Source organism: Glycine max, chromosome 19, assembly GCF_000004515.6.
Source record: "Glycine max cultivar Williams 82 chromosome 19, Glycine_max_v4.0, whole genome shotgun sequence".
NCBI lineage: Eukaryota > Viridiplantae > Streptophyta > Magnoliopsida > Fabales > Fabaceae > Glycine > Glycine max.
The window spans coordinates 47,978,771-47,992,326 of NC_038255.2; the positions used below are offsets into that span (position 1 = coordinate 47,978,771).

General features: G+C 32.4%; 2 protein-coding genes across 5 annotated transcripts; one reads left to right on the forward strand and one right to left on the reverse strand.

Moving 5' to 3' along the window:
* The first annotated feature begins 1,720 nt into the window (after nt 1-1,720).
* Nucleotides 1,721-3,483, forward strand: LOC100784735 (uncharacterized). The gene is made up of 2 exons (XM_003554533.5): nt 1,721-2,676; nt 3,058-3,483. Exons 1-2 carry the CDS (start codon nt 2,031-2,033, stop codon nt 3,141-3,143), a joined length of 732 nt encoding a protein of 243 aa, XP_003554581.1. The 5' UTR covers nt 1,721-2,030; the 3' UTR covers nt 3,144-3,483.
* A 3,441-nt stretch (nt 3,484-6,924) lies between these two features.
* LOC100785270 (pectin acetylesterase 6) lies at nt 6,925-12,824 on the reverse strand. Of its 4 annotated transcripts, none has more exons than XM_003554534.5 (14): nt 12,422-12,824; nt 11,831-11,913; nt 11,513-11,642; nt 11,319-11,392; nt 10,626-10,712; nt 10,425-10,549; nt 10,278-10,338; nt 10,025-10,078; nt 9,853-9,930; nt 9,267-9,372; nt 9,016-9,161; nt 8,273-8,376; nt 7,423-7,461; nt 6,925-7,336 (listed from the first exon to the last, which is right to left on the reverse strand). In XM_003554534.5, the coding sequence occupies exons 1-14, from the start codon at nt 12,603-12,605 to the stop codon at nt 7,222-7,224; spliced, it is 1,386 nt and encodes a 461-aa protein (XP_003554582.1). In that variant the 5' UTR covers nt 12,606-12,824; the 3' UTR covers nt 6,925-7,221. The 4 variants fall into 4 exon arrangements, with proteins under 4 accessions (XP_003554582.1, XP_025982964.1, XP_014627595.1 ...); XM_026127179.2 differs by having other exon boundaries at nt 12,399-12,463; XM_014772109.3 differs by lacking the exon at nt 7,423-7,461.
* Between the last annotated feature and the right edge of the window lie 732 nt (nt 12,825-13,556).

The window sequence follows — 13,556 nt, forward strand, 5'->3', positions numbered from 1 at the left end:
AATTAACTCAGACTATACACAAATTTATTAACTTTAATGATAATTAATCTAAAAATCACATCAATAATAATATAAAATTATATTATATGTTAAGCATATGATAATTAAACTCTATTTTTCATATTAGCTAAAAAATTTATACTATTTTTTTGACTAACTTGTTTTAAAACCAAATGCATCCAATATAAATAAAATTACCATAAAATCAATTTTATAAACACAAACAAGAGAATATGCATTAATTTCTCCATCTTCCTTCTCATCAAGCGTTGGATGCAGCGATTAAGAGGCACGTGGTGCAGACTTTGAAGGAAGGAGACAGGGTATGGATGCTTGGTCTGTGACAGTGTAAACTTCCTTATCCCCGGTGACTGAGTATAGTATATGTCTATATTCCTTTTTCTTACCTTTGATTTTTATTTGTTCAAATGTAGAAAGTGGCCCCAAGGTCACATTCATCATATAAATTAATTCATTTTCTTCTTCTTTTTTTATAACGAATAGTGAAAATGAAAAGCGTAATAAAACGTGGACAGGTGTCGAAAATTACATCATCAGAGAGTTGCACGTGGAGAAAAATGAGCTTTCTTTATCTTATGTTTGGGTTACATTTAATAATTAAAAAAGTTATAATATGTAAAATAAAACCCCTGGGCTAAGGTAATGTATTGGAGTGGCCAATCCCACAAAATTTCCAGGCTATTCTATTCTTTTGCTGCCCCAAACCAAACAGTCATCATTTCCTATTCCTAATTCTTTTCCCTTTTCTATCCTACCCGCCACCCGGTTAATATTAAAAACAAAAGATACGGATAAACCAGGATTATAATATAATTTAAACTTTTAAGCCTAACACTTTTTTATTTTACCATCATTGTTATTTATTACGAGTATTTGCTGTATATGTTCTCCCTTTCTTCTTACACGTAGCATCGATTACTTCTCTTTTCTTTTTTGCGAATTAGAGTTAATGAGGTCGTATTACATTGTTTAACTTATATTGGAAAAATATTTTTAAGAATTTAATTTTAATATACTATCAGTTTAAATTGTCAATAAATTAAAAACGGTTTTAATTACGATTGTTAAAGTAATTATTATCAAAACCAATAATTTTATTATGAAACTATATTTATGATTAGATAAACGGTGAATAAACCTTTATGCTGTCAGTATATTTTAAATAAATTTATTTTTTAAAATGTCATATCACATTCTGTATAAATTTATGAATAATTTAATAATTTTGTATCATTCATTTATTTTAACTCTTAACTAGATAAGAAAATGCTAAATGTTTTTTTTTTGTTAAATATATGTGTGTATGTGGATGAGAAATACTACTTTTTTTCACTAACCCCGTCCTCCCAATCTAGAAATATTTGTAAATTGTAACATTTGTCAAAAGCTTTTCGTATTAAATAACATTGGACGTCGTTTATACTATAACATAATCTAAAAGTAATAAACTAATCTTCAGTAACTGTAAGCCTCATCTACATTCTCCGCGTAATTTACGTGTTTCTTGAAAGTAGAAATAAATTAGTAGCAAGAATCAATTGTAAATTACAAACTACCAATATACTATAGATAAGAATATAGCAATGAAATAGAATCACTTAAAAGTTGATGCCCGAGACTTCCAGCCACATAATGAGACTGTTAATCAGCAAGCAAGTCAATTGCACCTTTTTTTTCCTTTAACTAACCCAAATCTCCTTCACCTTCCAATTTTCCTCCATTGTTTGACTGCCAGATTATTATCACCTTTCCAGGACCCAAAATAAGAGTATGACATGATGAGACCAACCAGGTTTGATTTAATTTATTGGAAATAATAACAATAATATTAAATAATGCGTTAAGCATATAAAGTTTTGGCATAAATAGGGTGGTTGATTGAAGGTTCCTTCTACTACTACTTCTTCTTCTTCTTGTCTTCTCTAGCTACCTTATCATCATAAAAACACTAAACGCCCCTCTATACTCTCTCTACCTTCTTTCTTGTATCCGTCTTAATTTCTGTCGCTATGGCTTCGGATCACACCATGAGCTTTCATTCTTCTTCCTTACACGAAGAGGACTTCGATGATGATGATGATGATCACCTACACCCCCACCCCCACAACTTGTCGAGGCTCTCCGTCTGCACTAGCAGCACCTTTGGCGACAACGACCATGTTGACAATCTCGCCTCCATGTGCGTCTCACACTTGTCCATTGAAAGCTTTGACGCAGATGGTGTGTTATCCTCCGACTCTGAAAACGAATTGGGGAGTTTTTACTCTCTGCCCTCTACTCCCCCACGAAGGAGGAAACAGGTTAAGGACTATGCAAGTGACAATGGGAATGAAACAAAGAAGAGTGATCCACGAAGAAGGAGAAGACCATCAATGATGGGGTTTGAGGGAGTGGAGAAGAAGAGTAAGAGGAAAGAGGAGGGGTTTAGTGGGGAGAGTGATCAAAGTGGTCTCATGCTCATAACTAGACCCAAAGGTGGAATTAGGTCTCTTTGCATGGACTTGGAGGAAGTTAAGGCTTGTAGAGATCTTGGCTTTGAATTGGAACACGAACGTATGCTTGAGATCCCCTCTCTTCTCTCTTTCTCCAATTCCACACTTGACACTAGCAGTGGTAGCAACTCCCCCATCACCAATTGGCGTATCTCTTCTCCAGGTATACATATCTATATCTTCTCTTTACTCTAATCAGAATTGGAGTTTTGCTTCAATAATCATATGGGTACATAATGTACAGATTACTAAGGATAAACTCCAATTTTGATTAGAGAATAGCACAAACACTTACGAAATTACATCTAGGTTTTGTCTTAGGTTTAACTACCATGTCATTTTTTTTTTACCAAATAGTCCATAGTGGCAATAATATGTACAACCATGTTACATTTTTACATTTTTGTGGAACATTGATTTTATATTTGTTCATGGTGAAGTTTGATTTGGTAATTGAATGGTGTTGGCATGATTAGTGATCTTGTCTTTGTAAGGAAAAAGAATGAAGTGATTGATCTCTCTAATCAAGTTGTTTGTAATTCAGGTGATGATCCAAGAGACGTGAAGGCACGGCTCAAAGTGTGGGCGCAGGCGGTGGCACTAGCATCTGCCTCAAAATACGGCACATGAATTCGATTTTCTCCTAATTCGTACCTGATTTTTGTTCGATTATAGCGTATCAGTATAATATAAGCCTTTTGTCTTCCCACTTTGATTGGTTATATAATTTTGTTGTAGATTTTAGGTTTTTGTTCATGAGTTTTTTTTTCACTGGGAGTGTTGAGGTTTCAGGTGGAAGTTCTTTTTTGAGTGATGGTCACTTTTGCTCTGTACAGGAGTAGTGTTTGAATAAGATGAAAAGGCCTTAATCAGAGAAAGTAAAGTAGCAGTGTGTGAATAGCCAATGAAAATATGTAGTACAAAAATGTAAATGGCCAAAGAAAAAAGAAGGGTGAAATTGTTGTGGGAATTTTTGGATTCATATTAGCATGTTTGGTTATGGTTTTATTTGTCGTAAACTATATGAAAAAACATGGCCAGAGAGGCAGAGACATCCAAAGATTTTTTTTCTTCTTGCAAGCAAACAAACGTTTTAAAAGTCTTTGCAGGTAAAACAAACAGACAAATTGTCAATTATTAAACACTGTTAATGCCGTAACTGAATATTTATTTGGTTTTGCGTTTGAACTTTGAAGCGTCAAAATTATAATTCAAATAAAATAAAATTTACAAGAGAAACTCTCGCCTGGATGGTGGTTTAATTTTTTTAAGAGAAAAAGTAAGCATACCCTAAATGACATTAGAGAGTACTTAGATGATCTGGATTCTGATGAAAAAATATAACATCACAAGGTTTGTCAAAAAATAAACCAGCGCAAATGCAAAATGGAAATGATAATCTCCACAAAGTGATATATAATTTTATTGTTTTGTTATTTTATAAAATGTGTATGTTTTAGACATAAATCTTCAGTAAAATTCATGTCACATACATTCTCATGCGATTCTTAAAATATTATTAATCAGTAAATAAGAAAAAAAAGTTATTCTTTAAAATATTCTTTATTTTTAGTTTACTAAAGAAAAATATAGTATGATTTCCAATTTTTCAAAAATAATAACTATATATCTAAATATTAAAGAAAATCCTTTAACAAAATAAATTTTAATTTAAATTAAAAATTATTATATTCATTTAACTACCTTGTCTGCAAAATAACTCATCAGTCGAGGGAGGGAGCAAGTGATTTTTTAGTGGTGCTATAATGGATTTAATATTATGCATGTATTAAGATTATAATGGTATAATAACTCGTACAATCCACTGGAATATATTAACATATATAATAAATTAAGATAAACTTGTGTTGGCAAGAGAAAAGATAAAAATTACAAAACAACATCTACTATTGAATTATTATAAGTGATCATCGTGATGGGAAGGATATGTGCATATGTCAAAATCTAAGTGTCCTCAACCCTCGTAGAAAAAATTCAATTACCTATATATTGGTATCCTACTTATTATGCATGTCATTATTATATTACATGTATTAAGATTATATTTGAATTTAATTAAATTTTTTTATACCAAAAAAAGGCACACCCCTACAGCACTACCACAATGCTGCATTGATCTCTTGAAAATCATTGATTTTAACTATTTTAAAAATTATATTTATAATATTATCTATTTAGTTGATAGCGTAAATTTTACATTGGAAAAATATAAAAAACAAACTCATTATATTTTCAGATAAAAAAGAATTAGGATATGTAAAAGTTATATTTTCTTTTAGCTACATCATATATAAAAAATAGTAATTCTTTTCAAATCAAAAAGCAAATTTAATATACAACTATAATGATGGTATCGGATGACTTAAACAGTAAATTCGATTCTAAACCTTCGAGTGCATCTATAGTTCTTTCTACACCCACTAAATATGAGTTCTGTTGTGGCATCAATCGACCACATGTTGAACTTGTAACTAAACCCGCTAAACACGTTAGACTTGGATTTGCACACGTGCTCCTCGAAAATGTGTCAAAGTTTTATTCGTATTTCCAAAAATTAATAAAGTTAGTAAATATGTTGGCGCTGCGTATGTAAAGCTTTAGGGATTAATTGGTTGTGTGGAAAAGAAAAAAATAAAAGAAATATTTGAATTAAGTAGAGAGAAAGAGGTGTAGGATCACATTATTTTTTAAAAATTTCTTCTTAAATAATAATTTTTTTCTCTTCAATTAAACAACCCCTTAATGCATGACAATGATATTAAGTTATAAGACATGGACAGATCTATCAACTATAATAGAAAATTTATGGCGGTTCGTTAATTTGATATTAACAAGTCGTGAGCGATCTTGCAGCTATGTTAATAATTTTAGGTAGTTTACTGGCTTTTCCTCAAAATTCATCATACTATTGATTAAGGGATAATTGCCTTTGCGAAAAGCATCACTTACCTTTATGCAATAAATTAAACTCATCACTCTTGAAAGCAAGATAAACTTTAAATATATTATTTTTCTATTAAAGACATTAGTTCATGAAAATAATTTTCAACTAAATCTATAATTTTAGAAAAATATAGGTAGTGTTTTTATTTTTTAAAAAGGGAGTGCACATTTAATTAATATGCACCTTGGACCTTGCCGGTGGTCCATGGTATGTAAAAGAACCGTGATTCGGATCCATGATTCGCGGAATCTGTATGGTGGGTAGGTGTACTACGTGCTCAACTCATTGAGTCACAGCAACCAGCCCACTCAAGAGGCCCACTTTGAACCAAGTCCTCATGGAATTGACTCCTCTTAACTCTTTGAAGCGAAGGTACATTTTAGAAGATAAACTAAAATTTAACTTCATATTGCATAATATGTTGCATGTATTTTATTGTAATCTTAATTGTGGAATTTTCAATAAGGTTATAACTCCACCCTTTACACCCTTCAATTCAGTAGACAATTTGGTTTAAGAGAAAGGAGAAAAATTTTGGAAAAGGGAAGAGCAAGAAAAATAAAATCAAAGGGATGAAATCAGCTAAGTGGAGATATTTCACACAAATAACATGGTTTTAAAATAAAAGGGGAGAGGCAAAAGTTAGAAGTTAAGGATTTTGCTTCCCTTATTTTCACTGCCTAAACATTCTAAACCAAATAAGGGATATTGCCTCACACCTACCTCTCTTTCATCTACCTTCAACCAAATATTATATAAATGAACTAAATCTTGAGAGGATGATTAAACTCTAGGAGACCCTTGCATGTGAAAGAAAAATTCTTACCGCGGATGAGCATCCTCTCTCAGTTTGCTAAACTACATTAATCACTTTAAGGTTTTGTTTGTTAACGTCCAACATGTCGGAGTGCTTTGCTTGTTAACAGCACCTTAATCATAGGATTGTTGTAACCTTTGTAATCTTCAAATATCCTATTCTTATCTTAGTTTAAATCTTTTAAGACCATAAATATCTTTCACGGACTACAAAAGACAATTTTATTTGAACTGAATAAATCTAATGTGGATGACAAATCTACATCCTTTTTATTGGTCAAGTTAAAACAACTTCTTATAAGTTAATCCACCCGCTCAGTGGTAAGCTTAAATCCATTTTGTACCCCTTGTGCAAAACTCTTGTTATACACACACACCATCGTGATGTGAATCAATCAAACTTCAGCAACATAACACTTTTCTAAAACTTCTTAATGGTATCGACCTCTTCTTGCTTCACTCCTATTGATTGCCTAAAGACATTTTCTTCTCTTGCTTCCCATGGAGCTCACATTGTTATATCCTCTGTTAACATTTTGGCTAGAGCCTAGATCAAGCTACAACTCAATATGCCAACCATTTCATTTTGAACAGCATGTGTTTATATATAGCACCTTGATGTAATTCAAATTTCACTAAATCATTTCTTAAACTCCATTATAACAAACTTGAGATTACAAAGTGAACTGTGCAATTCGCTAAAATATTTAGAAGATCGGAGGAGGTACCTACATAGTTACAGGTTGTTTTTCCTTAACCAAATTGGTTCTTCAAGTCCTAAACTATCTATTGCTGAATCCAGGTCTTGACCTGTAATTAATAGCTGACACAGATAACCATAAGTGGCTTAAATGGAAGATTGAATAGGGACTAACGAACCTGCCTATAGTGCATTTGCTTTTCTGGGCTGAAACTATCCATAGTGCACTAGGAACATGTAAATGGCAATAAAATACTTAGCATATATAGGCCACTACTAAAAGTCAGCCTTGTGGAGCGGGAATATATCATGGTCATGGTATTGGTAGGTGTGTCATCATCACTGCAAAGGAGGAATGAGAATTTCAGTCTCTGAGGAATTGCAAAGAAGACATTCAAAAAGGAATGGAGGGTGAAATAAAAATCAACCTTGTGGACTGGTAGTCCACCACAGCAGATTTAACAGCACTGCAAAGCAGGAAAATGTCAATCTCAATTTCACAGTGGAATTGAAGAAAAGACAAAGGGTGCAATTTTTGTTATACTTGATAGGGACAAAATAGGAAGACAATGAGAAAGGTTTTTCTTCCTCTTAGTTGGAAAATTTCAGTGAAATATCATGCCGACGCCAACTTCAACTTTCAAACTACCCATTTTTTGCTGAGTTCCATCTAAATCACCTAGGTAGTGGTGGAAACTAGAAAGGACTTATGACCAGAATACTGCACTGGTCATGATGTTCAAGGGAATATGAGCCAAAAAGGCAACTTACAGCAGGGGGGTGCACAAGACATGGGAATTCAACTTGTAGAGAGAGAATGAATACAGTTACTGAAACCTATTCCGTTTTACCTAAGTTCTACAATGAGATGATCAATATAAGTAAGGCCTATTATCAAAGTTTATCACATGTAGAATCCTGTTAGTAAAGAACAACTGTCAGAAATCAAGGACTCTTTCAGGTGGTGCCTTTAAAGTGCAAGTTCTATGAAACTGATCTACAGGAATCATGTTTCAATCTTTTTTTTCCCAAGACTGATTCAAAGATAAAAAGGCAGATGCACAACCTCAATTGCTAATTTTGGATTTTCAATCCAAAGAAATCTTATTAAAATGACTTATTAATAAACAGACAGATCTGATTAATTGTAGCCTCAGCCAATAATGATATTTATTTCCATTACAATTAATGAATGTTAAATACACAAATGGCAATCATACTGATGATATTGATAAAATGTCAAATTGCCACATGAAAAGACAATAAATTCTCACTCACTTGAAGACCAGATTATGGCATGTATTGTCACAGGGGTAAGCACAGTCGATAGCTTTGACAGTTTTCCGATCAAAAAACCAGTCTCCAACAGCAATTGCAATTGGCTGCAGGATAAGATACATCAGCTTATCAGATGACTCTTTTATGAGAACAATAAATAGTGAATAATTTCACCCAAGGCATTAATGTCACTTTGTCTTAGACCTGACAGCAAACATGAGGCTGCAATCAAATGAAGGCTAAATATTTTTTGAATGGCTGTTTTCCTTTGGTGAAAGGATTGAACTATGAAGTATTATAATGTCATGTATGAAACCTTGAAACAAAGAGATTGTAAATGAAATAGGTTTGTGTTATCCACCACTTAAGCAATATTTCAACAATATTGAACTAATACAGTAACGATCTTAGCATCCCAGAAGATTTCTCAGCATATAACTTGAAATCTTTCAGTGTTGCAATTTTTTATTCTATACAGTAATGGTAACCACCAGGATTTGTTTCTAAATGAACCAGTGCTTTACAGAAAGATAGTATTGAACTGTAGTTATGCCATGTTATTCCTATTAAAATCTTTCATCATAATGAAGATTTTTTAGAATACTTTTGGAATCTCTATCCATTATCTCTTCTTGCTAAGTATTTTCAATACCTCCAATTTGAAGAAAAAGTTAGTCTAAAAAAGTCTAATGTTACATTCACCTGCACAGTTTTAGAAGCATAGAAATCTAAATCATGCATACCATGTTGTTAATTAGTGGAGAGTCATCAGCAAACCATGTATCTTGTCTCTCAGACTGGCAATGAGCAAAACAAGAATTTATGAATAACCCAGTTTGAGATGTCCCTGAGAAGCCTTTCACATCATTTAGCATTTGATTTCTGAAGTCTGATGCAAAGGAGATATTATATTACAAACAAATCAGATGATTGTAGATATACATCAATTGCTACACACAATTTACAATTTCACATTTGTAGAAATCAAAGTCACCTTGGAGGAACTGAATTTGAGATGAGTTACAGCGTGCATGATTTGATTTACAATCATTCCAAGAGCCATGGGGATCTGCTGAATGTGGGGCCAAACTTTCTTGGACCTAATGAAAACAAACAAGAGAGATTTAGTCCATAGCATAAAGAATTCAGTGATAATGTGGTTGCAGCAGCTATAAACGGGATCAACATCCATAATTATAGTGAATATGATTCCTGCTTTGCTTGCCCTATGGACTTTTGCTTAGACATAAAAAATCACTGACATTCAAAACTAGTTTACTCAATGATGGTTGAATTCAATGTGACTGCTGGGCCAAGGCTTTTACTGGATTGGGTGTTGGCAAAAGTCAAAATTAAATTTATTTTTCTTGTACAAAAGAAAAAAGAGAAATAGAAAAAATTGCTACTAGAACAATTTGAAACCAGAAAATCGTAGACAACATATTAGTCAAACAAGAAACCATGAGATCCATATGATAACACTTTGAGGACAAATAAAGATATACAAGCTTGCAAGCATATAACTATGCACATTATTGACATAAAATTACAAGAGAAACAGTGTTTTTCATTAATATTACCTGCCATGCATCATAAGCTGCATTGAGTAGAAACAATGGAGTTTCAACATGGTTGATCAAATTCTGAGGAAAAAAGCACTGCACAAAGAAAATTACATGTTTAAAGTTTGGAAGTTTAGCATTTCATGTTATCAATAGAATGATATACTCGTATACAGAATAAAAGAATTACCGAAGTTGGGTCCAGTTGGTTGAGACAACTGTTTGGCAGATTTTTTTGCACCTCCTGCAGTTTAACCACATCAATGTCATGGCATATTTATTCAAATTTTCTAAACATTATATCAGAGGAATAAAACCAGTAACAAGAAAGTTCATTGCAAGCTTGAACCAAATGAGTCTTCAACTTTGAGCTAAGAACAACATAGATCCATAAATGTTATATTCTATTTATTAGACAATTTTATTTGCATTAAATATACTACCTGTAATTTAACTACACCTCCAAACAGATTCCTCAGTGTGTGACCCCCAGATATGTCAACCCTACATGATTGAACAGACAATCAATTATATCTAAGTTTCTGGGCTAATGGTGTGGGCCAGTAGAAGCCATATAAAACAAAACTTACGCATCTAGGAAAAACCCTGCATCACTCAAACATTTCACTTTGGTAGATGTAGGAAACAAGCTCCGGAACTCATCACAATGTATTATAGATGCCAGACCACCCGCAGAGCATCCGGACAAAAGGGCCTAATATAAATTTTTTTTAATTAACATCCATGCATATTGAAGATTTACAATATAGAGAGTTAGAGACATGGTAAACCTGGTTGGCCTTCTGCATTCCCTTGAACAATAATTCCTGCATTGCAGCTTGCCATATTTTTTGTCCTCGGAATTGAAGCTGTGCAGCCTGAAACAATTCACATGCCAATATACCCTCAAGTTCCAAAAATGAAGAATACTTTCATATGCAACCAACTCGCCAGCACTAATATATAAGAACAACCTATTCATTAGAAAAGATATATACTCCAGACCAGCAAAGATTCATGAAAACAAATATATATGTTGATTGATTTCATCATAATAATTTTAGAAGACAAGATAGTTTCGGTTGAAATGTGAAGTTTTAAATGTTTCCTTCCTGCTTTAAGAAAAAGGTCTATATTTGAAAAAATAGACATATACTGGTATAAATATGTCTACTTTCTGTCATAAAAAGCAAATACATTATGAAACTATGAATCATTGTGTCACAAAAGTTGCCTGCAAGAGATGCATGGCATATGAGTAGGAGAATGGAGTAATACTAGGACCGTAATTTTAACTCTCTCCGCTCCCACAGATAAACAAAACTCTGCTTCTTTGCCATTGATGCGTTTGACATCATGTAAAATAAATAGCAAAACACTGCTTCTTTACTTCAAGTGACTGCCTAATTTTCTGAATGCACCAATAACTATATAGATAAAAGGGGAAAAAATGTATACTATTATACTGTCATACTCTCACTAACCTCATTTTGACTATCTCCACTGAAAGATGCCCCATCACAGTAACGTACTATAACTCTGTTCCAGTTAAAGAAATCTGTGCACACAAGAAAATATATGCAAAAAATGAGAACACACAAGATTTGAGTAAGCATATCTTGTAATCTCCAGAACCAGAAGTAATTAAAGCAAGCATGCGTAAGGTAAAGAGAAAAACCAGGGTTTTCTTCAGCTTTATTGCTCAATATCCCTGTGAATGCTAGTTGTTTTTCCATGTATTTTGAGGAACCACGACGAGTAGTTTTTCTAAAGACACAACTTCTGATGGTATTACACCATCCTCCTCCCTGCAGTAAGGTATAAAAAAGCAAGACAGGTAGACAAGTACTCAGAGGTATATGATATAATAGCATGCCTATAAATTATCACAGTTGCATACAGATTTTCAAACTTTAAGAAATTGTAAAATCTTGAAAGTATTTTTAATTTCTTATTGAGACTCGATGTCAAAACACTTGGATATTCTTTTACATACCTCCAATTGAATGAGCCAACTATTTGCCCCAGATCCAAATCCAGGATGAAAGTGGTAACCAGGCAATGTTCCATCCAAACAGACTGGCAATACAGGACAAAACAAAAATATAAATCTTGAGTATGCAATTGAAGTGGAGTGAGAGATTTGTGCATGTTTGATTTCACGTTGAGTTTAGATAAAAGTTCACATGTTTAATCCCATGTTGACGAATAGATTCTGGTCCATAATTGATTTTTGAGTCATAGCAACTCTAGGTAACTTTTGTGTCAGAAAAAGAAAATAATATTAAGTTCCACTACTAATTTACTTTGAGAATAAAAACACCCAACTATAAATCACTTCACTTCAAAATCAAGTTAATTCAAAATTAATTTTGCAAACGCTCATCTAATCACACGCATTTGAAAAAGAAAAAAAGAGTCGGAAATGATAAAGAGAGCATTCGGGGGTACAAAGGGAAAGAGTAATGCTAAGTACGGAGGATAATAATAACAAAGTGGCTTAATGGTGAAGGCAGCATTTAAATCATTACAACACAGAGAACATAGCTTTAAGAAAGAATTACAAATGCAAAAGAAATAATTTCACCGGCTCCTTTGGAAGCAGCTCCCTGAATAAGAGTGAGGGGGACCATGAGAGGTGGAGGTCCGGGCGTTGCAGCAACTGCCAGTGAAACGCCATCGTTTTCGAAGAAATGATCAGACGCAGATCTAGCCACAGAAACGAAGGTAAATGCTGCTATGAGTATTAAAATCAGCTTCTTCATTCTCATTTCTCGCAACAACCTCAAAAGCTTAATCACACTATTCACTCACTCGTCTGTTTTGTTATTTATTTATACAGAAACAGAAACAAGGATTATTGATCATTTTCATTTTTTATTACGGAATCGGACACATATCCTGTCTAGCTAGCTCGTATGTATGTGTGTGAGCAGCAGCAACAGTCCTTCCTTCACTGTCGGTCCCCTTTTTGTCGTCCAGTATATTTTGTCCCAATCAAACTAATAGCTATCTTTCTTTTATAACTGCATCACTTCTATTAAATGTTATACTCATAAATTAAAAATAGAATAACTAAAAGATTTTCTAAAGTGTCCTTTTATTAGGCTGGAAAAAATACACTAAAACTTCCTTATTTTATATTATAAATTCTATTGTTTAATATTTTTATTTAAAAAAATCATAAATATGATAATTAAATGTGTGACAATTAATTAACAAATACATAATTAAAATATTCATTAATCACCATTACAACTCATTATCCTTCTCCTTATACTTAATAATAAATGTGTATTTAAAACTCACTTTATATTAAATATCTCATTAATTAATATAATTTAGTAAATAAATAAAATATAATAAGTGTTCATTTAAAATATATTTTCTATTAAATGTCTCACTAGTTAATACTATAATTTATTGAGTAAAATAACTAAAAATTGTATAAGGTGCCCTTTTATTAATAATAAAAAAAGTACATCAAACCTTCCTTACTTCATTTTATTTTATTTTATAGTATCTTCCACTTTTATTTTTATTTATAAGATCCAATTATCTTATTCATATGATTAATGAAAGCTTTTGAGTTAATTGATAGTAATAAATTTATCCTAGATTTATATTCATATTTTTTCAAAAATATCATATCATTATCATTAATGTTCATCTTTCTCTTGTAAATATTTACTAATATGATCTCTCTCCTGTTTAATTAATGA

What these genes read in the sequence shown, in the direction of transcription:
- LOC100784735 (XM_003554533.5), top strand. Translation starts at nt 2,031, where the DNA reads ATGGCTTCGGATCACACCATGAGCTTTCATTCTTCTTCCTTACACGAA. An exon ending in TTGGCGTATCTCTTCTCCAG is followed by an intron (nt 2,677 to 3,057) that starts GTATACATATCT and finishes TTTGTAATTCAG; the next exon opens with GTGATGATCCAAGAGACGTG.
- LOC100785270 (XM_003554534.5), bottom strand. Translation starts at nt 12,605, where the DNA reads ATGAGAATGAAGAAGCTGATTTTAATACTCATAGCAGCATTTACCTTC. An exon ending in GTTGGCTCATTCAATTGGAG is followed by an intron (nt 11,643 to 11,830) that starts GTATGTAAAAGA and finishes ACCTTACTGCAG; the next exon opens with GGAGGAGGATGGTGTAATAC. An exon ending in CTCCACTAATTAACAACATG is followed by an intron (nt 8,377 to 9,015) that starts GTATGCATGATT and finishes CTTATCCTGCAG; the next exon opens with CCAATTGCAATTGCTGTTGG.